General features: G+C 41.0%; 1 protein-coding gene across 1 annotated transcript in view; it reads right to left on the bottom strand.

The window, feature by feature from the left end:
* Window positions 1-18954, bottom strand: part of tpcn2 (two pore segment channel 2) — a 29600-nt gene extending 10646 nt beyond the window's left edge. The window contains exons 1-10 of the mRNA XM_034132731.1: window positions 18642-18954; window positions 8195-8250; window positions 7266-7342; window positions 5110-5287; window positions 4680-4796; window positions 3071-3177; window positions 1918-1990; window positions 938-1037; window positions 789-854; window positions 613-677 (exon numbers count right to left, since the gene is read on the bottom strand). Of these exons, the coding sequence (XP_033988622.1) occupies window positions 613-677; window positions 789-854; window positions 938-1037; window positions 1918-1990; window positions 3071-3177; window positions 4680-4796; window positions 5110-5287; window positions 7266-7342; window positions 8195-8250; window positions 18642-18792 (990 nt within the window). The 5' untranslated portion in view covers window positions 18793-18954. The remainder of the gene's footprint in view (window positions 1-612; window positions 678-788; window positions 855-937; window positions 1038-1917; window positions 1991-3070; window positions 3178-4679; window positions 4797-5109; window positions 5288-7265; window positions 7343-8194; window positions 8251-18641) is intronic.
* Between the last annotated feature and the right edge of the window lie 3967 nt (window positions 18955-22921).

The following is a 22921-nucleotide window of genomic DNA, read 5'->3' as shown; positions in this document are numbered from 1 at the left end:
CCTTTGTTTCTTGCAGACATGTTTTCTGTTCCAGCTTTACCTTTAAATAAAGCTAGGCATGTGTTATCCTTACTTGCGCCCCTTTTGTTCTGCGTGTGAACTGACTCATGACATTTATTTTTGTCAGAATGGTAAACCCAGCTAGCTACCCCTTATATTCCAGCAGATGGCAGTCACAACTCAGAAACCTGTTTCAGAAACTTTGCCAAGTAGGCGGGTGACCTGGGAAAAGGGCCATACACATGGAATTGAAGGTATACAGGTACATGTTATTAAGGCACTACTACAAACTCAATTTTGATGACCATTTCCATAAGTATTGGTCCTACCTTTCAGGACAGTCATTGGTTTTATTTTGTTGTATACATGTGTTACAGTTTGGCTTCAAAGAGAACCTAAACTAAACACATTTAATTATGTTTTATGGACTTCACCATTCATACAGTAGCAAGCTGAAGGATTTTTCCTAAAACTGAAATGAATATAAACCAACGCATGCCTGGGAAAGTTAAAAAAATAGCACTGTGCTTCCAGTGGCTTCCAGTAAGAATGTATCAGGCTGTAACTGCTAGTCAACTCCCAGAGTGATGTCGTACTGTGTGTGTGACTCACCAGTAAATAGCCCCTGAACTGGTTATAGATGATGGCTGTCAGTAGGTTCATCAGGCAGTAAGTTCCTGCCAGGAAGCACAACAAAGTCCCTCAGAAACACTAAAAACACATTGTTTTTGCTTTGACAAAAAACTAAATCTGCTGCATTGACACAGACTGTAATAATCACTGCTTACCAATCACGCTGAAGCTCACAAAGAAAACGGAGTAGCCTCTGTTCAGGGAGTAGGCAGGGATCATCACTGTGACAGGACAGAGAAATGTTGAAAAGAGCTCTTCACAGAAACTATGAACAGACATGTGTGTTATGTGAGTGATTGTGTACCATCAGGGTTGTTGGCTGTGGTGAGCAGCACCAGCAGAGAGGTGAGAGAGCTGGAGAAGTCCTTGAAATGTAACTCCCACTCCCCGTTCCGCTTCGGATCCTGAACACAAAAACAGAAGGAGAGTGGCTAACCTTACTTTGTTCTACATACACTTTTATATGATACTGAAATAAGATATAAAACATTTGGTTCCAGTCCCTCAATTTCATTATTTGCAGTCTTTCAGTTCCTCGAGACTAGGAAGTCTGTGTCGTATAACTATACTAATACGACACAGTGGACCATCCTTTATGAAAGGACAGGAGACAGTGCTGTCCCACAATTCCTTGCAAAGTGCAAAGTTCAATGCTTATTCAGCATTTTCCATCTTATGCCATAACTGTAGTGCTCATACAGTATGTTATGTTAAATATTATGTTTAACCAAAAGTGAACATCATATTGTAGATATGTAGTCCTAAAAGGTTATGCATATATTTCATAAAGTATTACTTACAGTAATCAAAACATTCATACTAGTGGGCAGGGGTTAAATTGTGCCGGGGCTGTCCGGGGACAATGCTCAGACGTCATCACCCTCGCACATTTTTAACCATGCCTATATCATATGTTTACAAAAAACTATATATATGTTAAAACTGTTCTCGTTCTTAATAATCTGACCCCTCTTGTAACATGGAGCCCGTTTCTTAAACCGTGCTATATGTATGTGTGTTCATAAAGCTGAGTTATGATCAGTCACAAAAACACTGAATGTTATTATTAATTTAAGATGTAAATTCATTCCAGTTAAATGTTACTATTAAAAAGACGGTTCCTTTTGTAATACTTTCTATTTTGAGAACCATTCTAAATTGTGGCGTTATTAGCAACTTCTGTTAAGATGGTAACCATGGATATACTGACAATAGTCACTGGATTACTGCTGATCAGGAAGAAAATGACTTTTACAGAGCGTGACCAAAATGACCTGAACTCACCTCGCTTTTAGCAAACAGCAGCATGCCGATCATGGTGAAGAGGCAGAGGTGGAGCGCCAGCAGCAAGATGACACTGCAGACAGGAACACACACACACACACACACACACACACACACACACACACACACACACACACACACACACACACACACACACACACACACACACACACACACACACACACACACACACACACACACACACACACACACACACACACACACACACACACACACACACACACACACACACCACACACACACACACACACACACACACACACACACACACACACACACACACACACACACACACACACACACACACACACACACACACACACACACACACACACACACACACACACACACACACACACACAATCAAAGGTTGATGCTATGACCATTAGTTTGACTCATTTCAACTTTGTTTCTTAACAATCAGTACTACAATACCCATGAGCCTCAGTAGCTGTTACTATAGTGAAGTCATAGGCCAGTCAGCAATACAACAAGTTTAGCAAACAAAACATAACCGAAAATGTTCCAAAAATGACCCAGAATCAGAAAGTGAATGGAGCCAAACTGGAGACTGTTTATCAGGTGTCAACAGAATCTACATTTCTGTTAGATGGAAAAACATACAACGATTTTAAAACTCTAAAATTGGATGATTCGTAAGGAAATGGAAGTCGCAATTGACTTTCCCTTTACATTTTTAAGTATAAATAAATTGTCACCTAACATGTCTTTTAACATTCTTCTCTGAATAACAAATCTTTAGAACCATATATAATCTTAAATAAATCCTTCTTATTGTTCAAGATAATGATTTTTGTATCAGTTGTCATCACATTAACTGTGATGACTGTGATGTACATGTCTTTTTCGGAGCTATGTGATCACTGGTCTGTGTGACTTGCTGACAAAGTATTTAATAATAAGCACAACGGATCACTGATCTATATTTACCTACAGCGAGCCATTGTGCACGTTTCACTGCTGCACATCCTGTACATCAACCAAACCAGACACCCAGTCTGTGCATGGCAGTGACAGGGAAAAGTCAGCAGCCACAATCCAGTCTCCGTAAATTCTCATTTGTATTTTCACTCTTGGGCCTGAGCTCTGTCGGCTTCAACAAGTCAGATACCTGGCAATCTCTGGAAGAGTCCTCTTGATGCACTTCAGCGTCTTTTTCATCAGGGAAGAGTTCTGCAGGAGGAAGAAGGGCCGGAGGAGTCGCCGCACTCTAAGTCTCTGACGAACAGAGAAAAGACAAGATCCCTTTTTAATGCAGTATGATTCATGATTCATTTAATTCACTACTTCTCAACACAGAGTATGCTTAGGAATGTATTTGGGAGTTTGAACTCAACAAGTCTAACTCTGTACATACAGTATATGGATATAAGTGTTCTTTAAAAATCACCAGCTCAGTTTAGTTGAAGTGTATAGGCAAATATATATACTAGACTCCAAAGTCTGCTTCGATGTTTTAAGAGCTTTTAAACGTCTTAAATATGAGATGTGGATTAAAAGATGCACTGTATATTTACAATATACAACATTTGATATCCTTTACTATACTGCCGCTGCTACTTTTCATTCATACAGATATGTTTCTTTAACAGAGCAGTTGTACGCTCTTGACCTTGCCTCTGAGACTTATGTATAACATCTTATGTTTAAAGCACTCTGGGGTCATCAGAGCCACCAGTGAAGAATCACAAGACTTGCACTTGCAGAAGGTCCTCATGTCCAAATAAAGGGTCATTTCAAGAAGGCATTATTTTTGATAAATCGACAAGCTATTTGAAATATAACAAGATAATTTCTTTATTGGAGAAAGAAATTGAGGTGTAGGCAGGAACATTAGAATAATTGTAACCCTAGCTCAAATACTCTGCCATCATGGGTTGATGTGAAAAGCAGCAGGACCTCTGTCAGTCAATAGGTCTCTACTAGGGATGCCAGCGATTATTCGATTTTTCGAATATTCGTTACAATTCGATTTTATTTATATATTTTTTTATTATTATTTATGTTTTTCTTTTTTTTTCCTGGCTTAGTTTCAACCAAAATATAGACTAATCTAATAATAGTAATAGTATTAATAATTGTAAATGGCCATTGGTCACACCACCAGTTTGTTTTACTGTAAACTTGGAGGAAGCCAGCAGACTGCTGCTGCCTGCTGCTGCCTGCTACACACCGCCCCCGCCCCCCGCCCCCCCCCTTCTCCGTCACACGTGCGATTGATTTATTGGCGATATACAGAACAGTGAGAACAACACAACTAAAGATGAACAAAGAAGAGTTCCTCGTGGAACTACTTCGAACTGACAAGTGCAAATGAAGTAAAATGCAAGCTCTGCGAAAATACTTTTTTTCCCCCTCTCCCGCGGGGGGGGGGGGGGGGGGGGGGGGGGGGGGGGCGGCGAATAATCGATTAATATTCACCAGGGCTATCCGATTTTCGAATTTGATCATGGTCAGTTTCTGGCATCCCTAGTCTCTACTTGGTTAGCCTTTCATTTGTGTTCATAATGAGAGTGGACTACAGTCTTATTTGTACTCCGCCAATAACCTCTCTACAGCTACAGCCAGAGGTTACAACTCCAGCTTTTCTTTTCCCACACACTAAACAAGTTTAGGATGTACTCCTGTATGACCACATGGTCTCTGAATGCTTCTGCTGGACGTTGTGCTGCACTCCTCTTGGCAGAACATGCTCAGAGGGGTGTTAGGGAGATCCTCACCTCACCACACACCATGCTGACAGAGAGCAACCAGTCGATGACGGAGAACACAATGACTGCTGTGTAGGCGATCAGCCATTTGTTCTTTCTGAATTCCTCCCAGCCAATCAGGTAGCTCTGAGGACAAAACACATGGTGTGAAGCAGTGGTTCAAACGGACCAATAACGAGGCGGTTAAGGTTGCACAATTTGGAAAAAATAACTAATTGCAATCATTTTAACTGACATGATTTGAGACTTGATGACTTGAAAACATATATACATACATACATATTTCCATTAGCAAATATTGTGCTTACTCAATTTGCATACTGTATTCCATATTGCCATTTCAATAACATCTAGATAGATTGTGCAGCCTTAAAGGCAATAACATCACATATGATCCATGTCAGGGATGATCCTGGAGAGGTTCCCCCCTCCGGCTTACCTTCACAGCGAGGTCCAGACAGAAGATGAGGAGGCAGAGCATCTCGAAGCTCTCAGTGAAGCCGCAGGGGGGCTGCCAGGCGGGGGAGCGGAACCGGGGGTCAGAGGAGATGGACAGGGAGGAGGGCCGCTCCACAAACGCCAGCAACAACAACACCGCAATGGTGAGGCCCAGGAACCTGGTGATGTAGGCATCGTAGAAAAAAACGTTTCATTTACAAATGTAAACTTCACGAGATAATACATACGACTCTTACCAAATGGTGCTTTCTCAAGTTAAACTCGTCAAAACAGTGTTATTGTTAACCCTCATCCTCCCATCTGAGGCTGGTGCCCCACGAGGACGAAAACGGGTTGTATCTGCATATTTCTCTTGCGTATAGCCCTTTTTGCCACACGAGGCCGTAACTAAACGATAGAAACGGACCCCGCAAACGATAACTGGTCCAAAGGTGGATAGATCTGGGAACGGAGCGCTCTGGGGGGTCATACGGCTTCGTGTGATCGCCTCTATACGATTATTTTGTGATAATGATGACGCAATAGCCCCGCCTCTCCCCGCCTCTGCTGCTCACCCCCGCAAAAGTACACTGCACACTGAATTCAGATTATTTATCTTTATCTCGATATGGACATAAACGCGAGTGAAGTCTAATCTGACAGGACAGAGACACGCAGCTCCTCCCGCTGTGATGCAGCGGGAGCAAAACACACACTTCAAGTCAGATCATCACCCTTAGCTATTTTAATTACCTCTCAAACTACCTAAACTAGTTATAAATATGTTTATTTTTTACTGTCGGGTCACTCATTACTGGATCAGCTGCTGCATGAGACAGACACTGACGCTGTCAGAAGAGAGGAAAAAGAGACAGGCTCCGTGTATTTTATTATTATATATATTCGTTATTCATTTGTTTTAAAGCTTAATAAATAACAAAGAAGACCTTTGACCGGCACTTTTATAATTTTGTCCGGAAGATTTAAACTTTTACACACGTTGACCGGCGAAAAACTCTGCCCGGTTCCCTCGGCCCCCACCACGGTGAATAAACAGAAGGGCAACCATGACGACCATGCTTCTTCGTTGCTTTTGTGGAGGAAGTTACAGCGCCACGTACAGGCTCGGCATATGTACTGCAGCTTTTTCCAGCGGTTGGATCTAAACGGAGCTGTCTCGTGTGAACAGACACTATCCAGTGTATATTGCGTGTGGACGGAAGCTTTTTGGCGATTGCGATTGCGTTAATCCTATGCGTTTTGACGTATGCGTTCCCGTGGGGCAAGCACCTGAGGTACCCACAGACCCACTGTCATATCTCACAGGGGCTTACCCCTTTTACATTTGCAGGACATTGTCAAAATTACCAATATCTATAATATGTAGGGGAAACAATTCTAATTCAGTTTTATTAGATGAAGTAGAATAGATAGCTAAATGTTTGCTTCATCAAAATGACAGACACAGATGCAGCAGACACCGACTTCTTCATGTGATCTGTCTAACCTTTATTGGCACAATAATAATACGATTTTATTTTTGCTTCAGATTTGATTAATGAAATAGCTAAAACTGATACATCATTACCTACAGTAGTTTATTTTTGTGTTTTAGTTATCTGAAATCAGAAAAAAACACATTTGAAGGTGTAGACTTTAATTGTATAGGCTTAAAAATTGAGAAGTAAGTGAAATAATCTATATATCCGTAGATATACATAGGTTATATAAGTAAACATATATGAATGCCCAAATAAATGAATAGCCTGGCAACAAATAAAACAGATAGAAAAGTAGATTGGAAATGCTTAGTTTAGTAGTCATTTTTTTCCAAAATGGTTTATTTTTCGTAATCAGTCTCTCTCGTTAACTGTATTTTCAGAACACCTAAACACCTCATGACGATATACTCTATATCAGCAGAGATTTGCGTTAGAAATCACAGGAATTCTTTCACAGCACTTGTTATAGCAGGTAAAGCACATGTGTTACGAATAGCAATGGTTCAGTTCTAGAGCAGTTAAATGGAATTCAAATAAGCTGTGAAAAAGGCCTATTAGTTTAAAACACACAACTCTACAGTGTCTGTCCCTGAGGCCCTTATACTTCTACTTGTTGCAACTCAGGTACAGTTTTATTTGTGAACATAGAACTTACCACTGGCATATCCTGGAGTAGTACCAGCGATACAGGCGGAGGGAGCGGGCGTCCACCCGGTGGTTTATGGACCGGTACTATACACAAGCAAACGAAGAGAAGAAGACGTAATCACAATTACATTGTACACTATTGGGATTACTAGCAGGATAATAATGTTATTAAAAAAGGAAAAGAGCATATAGTGTTTGTTGAAAAGGATCAGATGTTATCTCTTCTCTGTGAGCTGTACTGTTCTGTAGGATAATACTTTAAGTGTGAATCTATACGCCTACTGCCTGAATCTGCTTTATGGTTTTGTCTTTCTTTGCTTCATTTGTTCAGTTTTTAATTCAGCAGGTGAACCTATATGTTCATAAAACAGTGTGTGTGAGCTTAACTGTGTGTGTTAAACTAAAACGGAGCATTTTCTGTCAGCTCAGATTTCTGCTTTTCAAACTGTAGTATGTGCTCATGTGTTTCAGTGTTGGTGTATAGGCTGCTGCCTGAATATGCTTCATGAAAGGCAGCTTTTCCTATCAATAAAATCTCTGAGCAGAGGACACATAATGATACTAAATATCTTGGTGTCCTCTTTTCTAAGGTCACATTGTTCAGTGGTCTTACATAACACACTTAAATGGAGAGTAATCTGGTTACATTACTTTTATATTTTGATAACATCATTTTTACAGGTAACTAGTAATTGTAACGCAATATATTTTTAAAGTAACCCTCACAACCCAGGTGATCAAAGACCTTATATTTTCACATAGTAATCTATGGTGGGCATTGTTATGGTAGACAGCTTACAGTAAAGACAGGACACATTGTAAGAAAGAAGTCTCTGAGGTCTAACCCCACCCACATATCATACTGTTCTGTTCACGTTAGCATTTACATTATTCTATAACTTTACAGAAGAGAAAATAAGTAGGGAAAGTGCTGACCTGTATGGCGTCCTCGATAAATACCACAGCTTGTTGGAGGTAGAGCTCCTCGTCACCTGTGGACAGTGAGACAGATGTAAGCAGCAGCACCATCTGAACGGGGTCTCAGACGCAGAAGTAATTTTACATATCTCAGAGATATTCTGAGCAATGTGGTCTTTACTCTCCAGAAACCCCCAGTGTACCACTCGGTGAACAGCTTAACATGTCCTCTGACTGAAGCAGACAGCAGGAACTGTCTTGGGAATATTGTTGACCGAGGAACTGGTTGGATTTGGAGCCGGAAGGTCCAGACTGGGAAAAACAGGAACTGAGATACACCTGAATGCTTTGACAAAGGTGTGGCTTATTTTACAAACTCTAGTATTCAAACAAAAGTCTGAACAGAATGTTGAACTAATGTAAATGCAGATAAATAAAGAAGCTTAGAGCTCATTTTGTGCCAACTAGAGACTGAAGTATTTTTCAGCCGAGGCTGAATCATAATTATATCGTCAGACTTAACAAAGCTCCTCCAGAGCCACAAAAGATAATACAAAGCACAGGCTGATGGGTATTCTTGTGCTTTATTACAAGGCTTTTGCATTTAGTTTATTTCAGGAAATATAGTGCTCATCTTCAGGTTCATATTTGTGATTTGTGCCTTTACTGAGACATGTTTCTATGCTTTAAAGTTAAAAAAGGTCTTTATTTTCACATCTTTTCACCCTCTGTCTGAAACCAGAGCCCAGTCTGCTCTGATTGGTTAGCGGGCCGGCTTTGTAATGATTGGTCGACCGCTTAGACATGTGCTGGAAATGTCCCGCCCCTTAGCCTTTCATGTACAATGTGTTGGAGTGCTAGCCAATAGAAGCACAAGTGTTAGTAAGTGTGTAGGGTTTTGGCCTTTGCAGACCATTTTCAGTACATGCACAAAAACTGTTAGAACACATCACAGGAAAGAGAAAACCACAAAAGCAGAATACGGCCCCTTTCAATTATGAGGATGCTGCTTACTTCTGTGATACCGTTCATGCTTTTGTTCTTTAAAACTGTAAATCAAATATCAAATAGATGATTCTGCATTGATGAACGGTCTCTGGTCCTTTCCTTTTGAGGGGCAATGGTGAGACGTACAGTAGGCTTACTGCAGTTATGTGGGCTGGATGTTGACTCTATTGAGCAGGGATTTGGTTCTAGACCTTCCTTCTACTGCCAAAGACCATTTACATTACAGATAAATAAAGACTAAAATACATTATTTAAAATATACAGTAAGCCAAAATTCTATTATTTAAATGAGTTAAATTTGAAAATTGATATTTAACTTTAAATGAAAAAACCTTAAGTTACTCCATACATTTTCAGGAACCAATAAATAGATAGTTATTGCATTATTGTTGAATAGATAAGGAGAGGTGTTAGAAATCAGCAGCAGAACATTTCTCTGACAGTTTCTCTTCTACTCGAATGTTGCTGCAACAAGTGAGAAGTGCATCTCACACTTGTGTGTCTGTGGTGTTAAGTCCTGTCTGTGGCCCCCACCCACCCTCATGACACGTCCTGCTGTGTGTGAAGCGTTGACTCAGCAGCACCAATTGTGTATGTGTGTGCATGTATGAATATGTTAGTGTGTGAGTGACCACAACTGAGTCATCGTGTCTGTGTGTAACGGCTGCATGGAACAGTTCAGTCATTGAACATGAGCAGGTGACCGCTGTGGAACAAGCTCTGATAGCTTCTCTGATCTAGCACATGTTCAATCTCCACTCCATTACCTAAGCACTACATTTTAAAAGTAGCAAGAAGGCTAATCACACAGTAAAAAGAAAAATGTATAGAAATCTACTATTTTGATGCATCTGAATCGTAATCAAAATAGTAAGGAATGCTCGACTTTCATATGCTTGAATAAATGTCCTTAAAATAATATTCTACTTCAATCAGTCATACCATCGTGTTCAATAGTGAGGTTTCCAGGTTTGAACATTGTCCCAGCACTAAGGGACTCTTTTGGTGTTAAGATCAATAAGAGGATGCAACATATAAATATGATGGTTGCAGTTTATGAGCGTTGGCTTTTTACTTTTGACGGCGCTCTGCTAGCAGTTCCCCTGCTTCTAGTCTCCGTGCTAATCTAGGGTAAGACATATATACGATACTGGATGCATCCATGTGATCCTGGTGTTATGTTGTTTCCTGTTTCATTTTTAAATGTATTATGTCCTTGTGTCTTGTCTGGTTTTACTTCCTGTCTTAGTCTTCCCGCCTGTGTGATTGTGTTCACCTGCTGCCCTTGTGTTGGTACCTGCCCTCCCCAGCTGTGTCTGACTCTGTGATTAGTCTTGTGTGTAAATGGTTGTTTCTCAATGTCGAGGAAGGCTGCTCCAGAGCCACTATTTCAAGCATACTACGTCATCGAGTGCCGCCGAAGGACACCAGAGTGTGTTTCTCAATGTCGAGTACGCTTGCTTGGTAGCACATGTCTTCCAAGTCACTTGCTTCAGAAGCAAGGCAAGAATCCTTCCTGACATTCGGAAAACGAAGAGTGGAACAGGCTAGCAAGTGTGCGTCATATGAGAGGCCCCGCCTTACATTTTCCGCCACATTTTTGGGGAAATTGGTCCGTGCGCAAATCATTGTGGGGATTTTAAGACCGCGGAGTCTACACACACTCGAAATTTCTCCAAACGAAGTACGCCGGCCTCGGTAGAATTCCAAGTATGCTGGACATTGGAACAGTCCTTCGGTGGCACTTGATGACGTAGTATGCTTGAAATAGTGGCTCTGGAGCAGCCTTCCTCGACATTGAGAAACACCCTGTCTCCCCTTGTGTTCTCTGTCAGATCGTTGTCGGATGTTCCTGTCTGGTTCCCAGAAGTCCTGCCTGTGTTCCTGCTCTCGTTTCTAGTGTCCTCTGGTCTGTACACGTTTAATCTTTCTTTATTTTCATTGTTTGGTTTCACCTTGTCTGGTCTCCATGTTATTGTCATTAGCTTTTCTTAATTAAAAGCTTTATTTTTGTGATCTATTACCATCTCCTGCTTTTGAATGTGTTTAGGTCCAACCTTGTCAAGTCATGAAACGTATATTTTCCTCCGAGTCAATTTAAGAGGATTTCCTAAAACATTTCACTGTTCCTTCTATGACCTAATTAGTCAGCAGGATTTCGATCAATTCTCCAAAATATCTCCTAGTTTTAAGATTCTTGTGATTGCAATGTCATCATATAGTCCCATACCTTTTTGAAAGTCATCTAAGGACATGTAATGCACCGTAAGCCCTGATGTGGCATTATACTTCCGTACGTTTTAATAGGTACAAACACAAAGTGCATGACAGGGAAACCTTTCATCTATACCCAGAGTCACAGGACACATCACCGCTGCTTTAACTCGATTCACTTTAAAGAGCCTGGCTAAGGGTTTAACTCACGATGTACAACAGTTGACTTTGTGTCCATCATAAGTGAAATGGAATTAAACGAGCTATAGGAATCTTTCAATGTGTTTGAAGAAATACTAATGTCCAAACTGTTTTAAACATTTTTATAATGCCTGAACACCTTTTTAATATGTAAAAAAAAAATTTTAGACATGGTTGTGAACCTATTTGTTTTGTTTTTTTTGCTTTTGCTGTAACAGCTGGGGGACTAATAAAGGAATTTTAAATCCGATACATATACCTGCTTTTCTCATTGTATAATTGTTCTTTTCTTAAACCACCTTCTGCTTTTCCCCAATACGACCCCTGTTCTACACCAACACCACCTCTGTACTTCCTTTGGTTTTATGGCACTTAGAGTACATGTGTCAAACTCAAGGCCCGGGGGCCAAATCAGGCCCTTGGTGGATTTAATTTCGGCCCGCAGGATAATTTAAAATTACTATTAGATCTGGCCCGCCGGTATATTGCACGCACACCTTCACTCAACCCTGAGGATTTCCTCCGCTCAGAGCCTGACCCCAAACATTGATGAACTTGCACCCAAGATGAGATGCCAAGTATCTGGCTTGAACTAGCATCACAGAGCAGCAAACTGAGTTTACAGGGATGTTTCCTTCTGCACTTTCTTTCTTGACACAACAGGGCATGTTTGGTTTCTTCTTTGAGGGAAATTGTTTTTTTGAAGCTGTTGTTGGCCTGTGGAAAAATGTAATCATAAGAAATGTCTCCGGAAAAGCTGCAGATAGAGCCATAAGAAATGAATGCAACTGATTATTTAATGTTTAATGTTGTTTTTATAGGCAATAATTTAAGCTTTGTTAGTTCCAGGTTTAATATGTGCAATAAGTACATTTCAATATGTTTTGCAATAAACATTGAACCAGTCCGGCCCTCCACTAGTACCCATTTTTTTATTTTGGCCCACTGTGTATTTGAGTTTGACACCCCTGAGTAATTGATTCCATTCTGACTTAAGAACTGAATGAACTGGTTTGACACCTGATGGGTGACGCACCACAAGGAGGAAGCCAAATCACATATCTCAGTATCCAGATCTAACAAACACTTTATGTATTTGGTTTGGGTGGGACTGTGAGTTGGACAAAACATTAGAGACTGACATTAGAAGACATGACCCTCGGATTGGGAAATTGTGATTAGTATTATACATTTTATTACATTTGACAGAATATAAGTAATGTATTAATCTTTAACAGTTTAACACAGAAGTTGTACTGTTAATATATACTACAACTAACGAGTGATTTGCCAATTTATTAGGTGCTGCGAATGTAGGGCTGAACAATTAAGAAACATTTGGATTTTCTTTACTTGTATTGCAAATATTATATTACAGGGAACTATCATTTTTTACGTTTATTTTTTTCAATTTTCCTTTTAAGTTATATTAAAGTCATTATGATGTGATTTTTTTTCTTTTTCTCCAGGTGTCTGTTAACAATGTTTTCATAAATCTGTAGGATAACAGAACATCCCTGCAGCATGACAATATTTCGTTTCAAAATGGTATGGTGACAAATGTTGCCAATACATATTTTTCCTCCTGTGATTTGAAAACTGCAGTGGGCCATTATTTTTTGATAAAATGTTGATATTTGATTTAGCCTTAAAGGTGGGGTAGGTAATTTTGGAGAAACCGGCTCGAGATCGCTAGAATTTGAAAATACACAGCCGGAAAAAATCTGCCACCTCCTTACAGAGCCCCTCCTCCAACACACACGAACGTGCACATGACCAATGAGGGCACGAGATAAGTTTGTGCACAGATGGAAGGCTGACAGGCAGGTAGGCCATCCAGTTATTTTAGCTGGGCCGGCTAAAATGATTGGTCGTGCTTTTTACAGCGCTACGGCTTCCACAGATGACATTTTCTTATGGATTTTTTGTCAAAGCACTTAAGATATTCATTGCTATCGGGATGTTAAGAGCATTCCAGGGAATATAACAAAAAGTGTATCTCGAGCCGGTTTCTCAAACTTACCTACCCTACCTTTAAGAGCATTCCATGGAATATAACAAAAAGTGTATCTCGAGCCGGTTTCTCAAACTTACCTACCCCACCTTTAACCATAGGGCTCAGTTCATGAAGTCATGCAGACATGGGCTAGAGCACATGTCTCAAACTCAAGGCCCGGGGGCCAAATCAGGCCCTTGGTGGATTTAATTTCGGCCCGCAGGATCATTTTGAATTACTATTAGATCTGGCCCGCCGGTATATTGCACGCACACCTTCACTCAATCCTGAGGATTTCCTCAGCTCAGAGCCTGACCCCAAACATTGATGAACTTGCACCCAAGATGAGATGCCATGTATCTGGCTTGAACTAGCATCACAGAGCAGCACACTGAGTTTCAATGGATTTTTCCTTCTGCACTTTTTTTCTTGTGACAACAGGGCATGTTTGGTTTTTTCTTTGAGGGGAATAGTTTTTTTGAAGCTGTTGTTGGCCTGTGGGAAAATGTAATCATAAGAAATGTCTCCGGAATAGCTGCAGATAGAGCCATAAGAAATGGATGCAACTGATTATTTAAAGGACACCTATCATGCTATATTTAAATGATATATTGTAGGGCCATACCTATATAAGGTATATTTATATGTTTCTGTTTTCAAAATACCAAACAGATCATGCATTTTAGCCATGCCTCATTTCGCTCTATGTGCTGTTCTCCAGCCCTGTTTTTGCACGGGGCTGATTCTGTGAGCTGCAGCTGACCACGCCCCTCACATGCAGGAGAGGGGAGCCGTGCTCTGAGATCAGCTGCTGGGCTCTCAGAAGAGGGGGAGGAAAAGAGAGGCTAGTACCGATTTTGTAATGTTGGCCCACTGTGTATTTGAGTTTGACACCCCTGGGCTAGAGGTTTCTTGGTCCAAACCATACATCTTAAGTGTGGTGCAACTGACTTTAAGTGTTTAAGGAAGGATTGTGGGGGTTAGGCAGGGTGGGTTGAGTATCTCAGAAAGCATTTTCACACACACAACTGTTTCTAGCATTTGCAAAGAATGGTGTGAAAAACAAAAAGCATCCGGTGAGAATCAGAGGAGAATGGCCACACAAGTTACAATAAAATAACAGGCGTTGCAACGGTACTATGGGGGGCGGCTTCTCTGAACACACAACACGTGGTGGAGGTGGGGTCTCATCAACTGAGGGACAGGAAACTGCAGCTTGAGAGGGGACAGGCTTGATAAACTGATAGTAGAAAGAAGTTACAATTAGCTCTGTTGCCAAAAAATACCACTCACACGTGAATGCATCAGTAAATGATAAAAATCCAATATGAAAACAGAGCAGGGCACAGGAGCTTTCTAATGGGCAAGGCGCAACTCTGCCCAAGGGCCCTAAGGGGCCCCAAAGGCTCCAGACTCACAGTGACCCTGGTTTATGGTCATTTGTGTAGATTTGTTTGTGACTATATACAAATAAAGATGGAATTAAAATTGTGCATTATTACTAGTGTAATAGTAGTCTTGTGGCTTCCTACCTTTGTTTCCATCAAGCCACTTAGACGCCTTGTAACTCAACATTTCTAAAGTGTTATCTTTTCATTTATTTGTTTTAGTTTACTTTCAGTTGTGATGACTTGTTTGTCTTCCGATAAGTTGATGTTGTGAGACTCTGAGTTTAATCAAAATAAAATATAAATCTTAGGTCTTTACAATAGTCAAAAAAATCAAAACAAAAGAGGCAAAACTGATAAGAATAAACAGCTAAGATCGTCTTTCTTTTATAGTGTGTAGGCTAATGTAACTTAATGGTTAAAAAGTATGTCTCGACGCACGGTGTCTTCCATACAGGTTGCCCATATCTGTGTCTCTTAAGGCCCTGACACACCAGGCAGTCACCAGAGAACTCGCCGACGCAGACTGTTGCGTCGGCGAGTTCTCCTGCATCTTGGCCATGTGTCGCACTGGAACACACCGCAAAGACTTCGGCCAAGCACGTACGAACTGCGCATGCGTGAGTGGCAATAACTCTCCTTACCAGCAGGCGGCGGTAGTGTGTATTCGTCATTCAAAATAGGCAACAACCGGAAGACAGAGAAGAAGAACAGACTGTGATATAAACAAACAACAAATAGCGTGTGCGTTCCATTTTCACTGTCGTCCATCGAAAACATGTTTCGTGCGGTACTGGGGCTATCAGCCATTGGAGTGTTGCTTGTGGAAGACATTCTCAAGAAACAGTCTCTCAAGAGACGGAAGCGAAGAATTAGGAGAAACCGCACTAAATGGGTGAAATCATGGATACTACAGCGAGAAGCTCATGGCGCGTTGTGATATTTTCCTCAAGCTTTGGTAAAGTGTATTCTTTGAATGCAGATTTGGGTTCTGCCCGCTCTGTATTAATGTCATGTGGATTTTCCTGTCATGTTGACAGGTTATCATCATGTAGGCGTTGATAAAAGCTCATTCTAATGTTGTGTTATGTGTGTATGAAGGTACGAAATAAAGTTTTGCATTGCCTATCCTGCTATTTGTGTTTATTCTTTTAATCACACAGCGATAAGAAACAATAACAATGTGCCTACATAACTGTCAGTTGCAGCCCTAGCATTAGTATTGGTTATAGTAACAGCTACAACATTAAAATACTTCTAGGCAGATTGAGGAGGATAATGGGAGAATGAACAGAGGGGCAGAAACATCCATCTGAATAATAATAATAACTTTATTTGTATAGCACCTTTCATACAGGGGATTGCAGTTCAAAGTGCTTTACATCAGTAAGAAATAAGACATAAAATTAGTGTAAAACAAGCAGCAAGAGCAAAGCATAAAGTGGGATAAATAATGCAGATATATTATATATATATATATATATATATATATATATATATATATATATATATATATAAAGAGTAATAGGGATAGGGATATTGTAATCCCAACAGGCCACCTTGTTTATGGTTTGATTCAGTTTTAGTAGAATATAAAATACATGAATGATGAAATGAGCACATAAAGTGCAGACATACTATAAAATCACAGTTAAAAGACCTGCATCTGATGATCGCAGTGTTCTGGCGGGTGTGTAGTTTATTAGAGTCAGCAATGTAGTAATGTATGTAATGTCAAAATGGCCACTTCTTGCTAAATTTACATTTCCATGTGACGCTTTTATCCGAGGCGACTCACAATAGGTAAATGAACAGCGGTAGACGGGGGGTGTTTCTCAATCGCGAGTAAAGCTGCTTCAGAGCCACTATTTCAAGCATACTACGTCATCGAGTGCCGCCGAAGTACTGTTCCAATCTCCAGCATACTTGGAAATCTACCGAGCCCAGAGTACTCCGTTTGGAGAAATATCGAGGCTGCACATGAGTAGACTCCGCGGTCTTAAAATCCCCACAATGCTTTGCGCACGGACCAATTTCCAAAATCTGTGGCGGAAACTGTAAGGCGGGGCCTATCATATGACGCACACCTGCACACTTGCTAGCCTGTTCCACTCTTTGTTTTCCAAATGTCAGGAAGTATTCTTGACTCGCTTCTGAAGCAAGATGCTCGGCAGACATGTACTACCAAGCAAGCGTACTCGCGATTGAGAAACACCCAGTATCTCATGTACTTATGGCGCATTTCCACTACACGGCCTCGCACGGCCTCGCTCGGTATGGCTAGGCCTCGTTAGGACTGGCTCACTTTATGGCGCATTGCCATTACAGTTTAGGAACTGGGGTAGTATCTATAGTAACGCAGTGTAGGCGGAGCCGTGACGTCATCTTCAATGAGAACCCCAGAAAAACAACACAGCCGTTAGCTGTTAGCACTCAGAGCTCACAGCTCCTCATATATGTTCAGAAACTAGACAAAAGTTAAACAAGTACAAACCACAGACTGCCTGTGTCATGGTGAATACAGTCGCTGCTTTATTTATGTCTGTATAGGCCGTTGTTGTGAGTGTGGACGGTCGGAGCATATACTGCGTTAGCTTAGCCAATCTCCATTTAGAAAACACGCATTTTAAAAGGTTTTTCGCCTGCCGTCTGTCTGCAGACTTGTCAAAGCATTAATTCATGGTTTTTACTAACCGGTATCAGTATGTTGTTACTTCGGCATCATTTTGAAACGTGTATTACAATTAAATCACGGTCAAATATGTCCATCTTGTTGTAGTTGTAGCCCCCTTGCCAGCGATTCTCTCTCTAGTTTAGCATACTCAGCCCGACTCAGCCTCGTTGTCTCTGGCCCTAGACCCACGATTTTATGAGGCCAGAAAAACTGTGAATTAGGACCCGCCGGCCGGTACTAGGCCAAGTGGAAACGCAACCAAAAACGGGCCGCTGACGTCACAGCCCTCTTAAACCGTGCTCCGCGCTGTAGTGGAAACGCGCCATTAGACACTGTACTTAAGTACTTGGCCTCTCTCCGAGCGGTGCGGTTTCTTGGTCCGACTGCCTGTGTCCGACGCATGGCCGATTCAACATGTTGAATCGGCCATGCGTCGGCCGTGAAAGGCCAAATAAGGCGTGTCACGGCCGATGGTTCGGGACACACCAAATTGAGTTTGGGCGACAGGGCACGCTTCGTCGTCCGACTAACGAAGACGGCCGATTTCGGCCTGGTGTGTCTGGGCCTTTAAAAGGCTGGCGCTGTGGGAAATGTAGTCTGTGGGCTGTGGGTCACGATTAGGTGACAATATTTGGCCTTTTTTACAAAAACAAAAGACTGGCTCTAACAACCAGAAGAGCCCAGTACCAAACCAAATTGTTTTGTTTTTTTTAATACTTATGGCCCATAGGTAATTTGTACTTCAGGGCCCCTACTATAGTTGGGTTAGAACTTGATGCTAAGGGAGTAAAGCTATTCATAATACGTTTTTCTTTAGTATATTTTTGAGTTTACTTTTAGTTGAGGAACGTTTTTGAATGACTTTTGTTTGTAATGGAGGACTTGACATTGTTGTGCTGCTATTTGTATAGACTTTTGTCCTGAATAACAACCAGAGAAAGGGTCACCGACCTGAGACTGACAGCGGGCTGACGCTCCACTCACCTGGGGCCCTATCGACACTGCACGACTGCCCGGCGACACTGTACGACATCCGCCTGCTGCCCGGGGAACCTCGGTCCTCTGTGCCCGACGAGGAGCCATAATCCCCGGACGCTCCGTTCATACTCCCGGTCAGCAGACTGTCCGTTTCCATCTACAAGTTGTTCAGTGTCCGATCCTGCGCTGTGAAAGTGAAAGTAGGACAGGAGACATTCAGAGTGTACTCCGTCTGCACCCTCAGCGGCAGGCAGAGTCACATAGCTTCACTCAGACAGCCTGAAGCAGCAGCAGGGGAATGTTTTTTTAGGAAGTCAGCTCTCTGCCCTGCTCCACCCCCCTCCTCCCCCCTCCTCCTGCTCCACCCCCCCCCCCCCTCCTCCTCCTGTCCTCAAGTATCACTTTACACCGCCTTAAAAACTCAAACTCCACCTACAGTACAGTGCACGTGCTGCAGGGGCGCGGGGATTTATTTGAGTAGAAGAGTAGGTAGAGAACCGCGGGTATGTGAATCGTATGAGGTGTGATTTGTGCCAATGAACGAACTAACTGAGCAGCCAATCGTGTCGATCATCGCCTACCATGCCGTGAACTATGCCGCGAGAGAAGTAACGTGACACTCTCGTCGCCACCCCTCTCGTCTGAGAAGCTACGTGACGTCTGCGTCTGAAGTTACTTTACTTTGGTAGTTATCACCAAATAACCCAGTAATGTTACAGCTACTTACAGTAGTTGCTGTTCAAACTAGACTATATTTCAAAATAGTTTTGGTATTAAAATAATGTTACACCTCTCGTATGCCCTGAACGCCAAAACAACCACAGACAAGAATATATATTTTTAATTATCAAAATGATAACAAAGGCTGAAAAAACAGGAGAAGCCTGTCTTCCCTTGGTCTCCAGGAGAAAACTGTATATCACCAAGTTTTCATATAGTGTGAAATAGATCGCTGCAGTGAACACGACTTTATGTATTTGTTTATGGTTTATTTATATGGAGGGATGCAGTATACATAGAAGTTCAGAGAAGAAGCAACCCCTATATATTGTTTATTTTATTTCATTTCATTTTGGCACCATGGCAGAGGCACATATAGAGTTAATGTGCGGAGATTATAATGTCCCGTTTACTAAAATATGTATTGTTTTATGATGTTTAGTTGACAAAATAGTCACTGTGCTACATTTTGCTGCACTCAAGCATACATCTGAAGACAAGAGTTGTGTGTCCCTTTGGCCACAAGGGGGAGTATACAATATATATATATTGTATATATATATATATATATTTTGTATAGATGTTGCAACTATACAGAGCTTTGGCAATACTATATGTAACTGAGGTCATGCTAATAAAGCTATTTAAGTGAGCTGTCAGGAGGAAACAAAGGTTCGCCAACACATTGCACTTTAATGCTGAGAAAGGCTGTACAAAGACGTGAAACGATGTGCTGCAATGTCTGTGTATTTTTGAAGAATGCCAAGAAAAGGAAGAAAGTAATAACTCGCACTGAGTACAGTCTTATCTTAATCTTAATACATTACTTTATTTCTATTATATAGAAACACTATCCAATGATTTATTATGTGTGTGTTACACACACACCATTACTGAATTCATTCTAAAACCAAGAATAACCTACATACAACAATAGGGAGCCCTGGCTCAAGGACGGACAAAACAAGGACACCACACATGATTATTTTCCAATTACAGTATATTTATTTAAAGAGAGTAACTCAATTGTGATATCAGTTAATCAGTAATGTGTGTAGTGTACGGGTGTGTGATGTGTCAGCAGGGCCGGACTGGGACCATAGGTCAGGCCGGGAATTATACACCCAGCCATGCCACTACCAGTTTTTTTTGGGGGGCGTTTTGCTGGATGTATCGTCAATATTTACAACGTTGCTGCCCTTAGTGATAGCCCTACATTTTGAATCTACTACTTAAATAGAAACATATGGACATAGGATATTGTTAAAAAAAGTGTGCATATGTATTTGGGAACCTTTCCATGTGAACATGTTTTATTTGGGGGTGGACCTCAAATGGATTAAACTCTGATCAATAACTATAGTAACTTATTGAGAGAACATGAACATAGCTTGCTTATACTGTTGTCATTACATTTCCTTTGTTTTGTTCAGTATTTTCATAGACATAGCCTATTGAAACAGTTTCCTCTGTACCTGCCAGTTCTGTCCACTGAGCTCTGCCTGCATCTCTTCCTCAGGGCCATCACCATCAGCATCATCTGATAGTGGAACTGAATAAGGAGAACATGTAATCATTACATTAACAACTATTTATGAAATAACTTTATTCAAGAACATATATTATGCAACACTTATTTTATCACTTAGTTGACCCTGTATTTGCATGGCCTAATACCATAATGATTGTCTCCCCTTTAGACAACATAACCATCTCAAGTTATTCACTCACAGTATGAGGGGTTTGTAGCCCCAGTTAGCTGCAGTCTAACGGTTATATTACATATATTTGCCTTGAGTAACATTAAGGACATGTTTGGGTTTTGTGTAGCCTCATAGTCTCCAGTCACACAGCAGGGCCTGCCACTAACTTAGCATTGGACTGAGAAACTGTTTTGTTGACAGTCGATGTGCACATCAGGCTACAATATAGAAAGACATGTGGCTCATAATGTTCGCTCACTTACTTTCTGCTTCGTCATTCTATACCATACGGGGGTTCTGAATAAATCAGTGATTTTAGCACATTTCGCTGCCTTTTTTTGTTGCAGGATGGGGGTCCATCCTTCCACAATAATTAACCTTGCCGTCAGTTTCAGTCGGTCCAGTCCACACTAAATGTAAACTAGTGATGTGTCGGTCGCGAACGAGCCGGCTCAAAGAGCCGGCTCTTTTAAGTGAACGACGGGAGCCGGCTCGCGCCCGCGAACGAGCCGTTTTTTTTTGTTATTTTGTTGTTGTTAAGTAATACAAGACAGAATGATATGATGATCTCCGCGCTACAGCTGCTCCGTGCATGCATGCAGTGACATGTAATATCCAAGGATTAGAGACTGTTGGATGCTGCTGTTTTGAGCATTGCAATACATTTATTTTTATTATGTTTTTTTATGATTAGAGACGGTTGGATGCTGCTGTACTGAGCATTGCAATATATTTATTTTCACTATGTTATTTATTTATGATTATCCTTGGGCTCGGCAAAGATTTGATGTCAGCTGTTGCTGTCTTTTTTTCTATAGTTAATACTGAAATAGAGCCCTGCTGTTTAGTCAGGGCCTTTTCTTTAAATATAATTTTAAAATGTCGATAGAGTAGCCCATTTTTTAAAATGTCTATGCTTAAGTTTTTATCTCAATCTCAATCTTTATTTATTTATATAGCACATTTAAAACAACCTTCAGTTGACCAAAGTGCTGTACAGGCAATACATATTAAATAACACAATGGGAGTACAATAATAAAACAATAATTAAAAACATGATAAAAAGCACAATAACTAGAAAAATATTTTTAAAAAAACACATACAAATGTAAAAATGTAATGTTCAACTAGTATTAAAAGCCAGTGCAAAGAGGTGAGTTTTTAGCTGAGATTTAAAAAGTTCAATAGACTCAGCAGTCCGGATATGTACTGGGAGGCTGTTCCACAGTCTAGGAGCTGCAACACTGAAAGCCCTGTCACCTCGGGTTTTGTTATAGGTGTTGCTATCTGCTTTGTGTAGCGTGGTTCGACAAGCAAGTCTGTGCATTCATTGGGTGGTATCAGAGAGATACAAGGGTCTGTAAATGCAATGAAAACAATTGGCCACAGCAAATAATTGATATTAAACATGTCATTTTTACTTTTGAATACTTCAGTACAAAGGATGTATTGAATAATTTAAGTGATATGTGTACACATATAAATCATTAGTCAAAACAAGGCTACATTTGATTGAATTATAAAAGGTATAATATGTGGTAAACTGAAGAGCCGTTTGGGAGCCGAAAGAGCCGGCTCTTCTTGGTGAGCCGAGCCAAATGATCCGGCTCACCAAGAAGAGCCGGAATTCCCATCACTAATGTAAACAGCAGCGCGCTGGTCTCGTGAGAAACGGAGAGTGGAACAACCAATCACATCTTCATTATTCTCCTGGAATTTAAATGTGCACATTCGCTAGTCTGACAGGTGCGTGGTTCTCACTGCGCCTCATACCGGTGCAACTTTGAACACCTTCAATATATGCCGCATTAATGGATTTGGCCTGCAGTCACCGCATCTGGGCTGAATTAAACACGTATTAT

The sequence above is a fragment of the Trematomus bernacchii genome, unplaced genomic scaffold (assembly GCF_902827165.1).
Source record: "Trematomus bernacchii unplaced genomic scaffold, fTreBer1.1, whole genome shotgun sequence".
In the NCBI taxonomy this organism is placed as follows: Eukaryota; Metazoa; Chordata; class Actinopteri; order Perciformes; family Nototheniidae; genus Trematomus; species Trematomus bernacchii.
The sequence above is the reverse complement of the archived record's forward strand: the minus strand, read 5'-3'. Positions and strand labels throughout refer to the sequence as shown.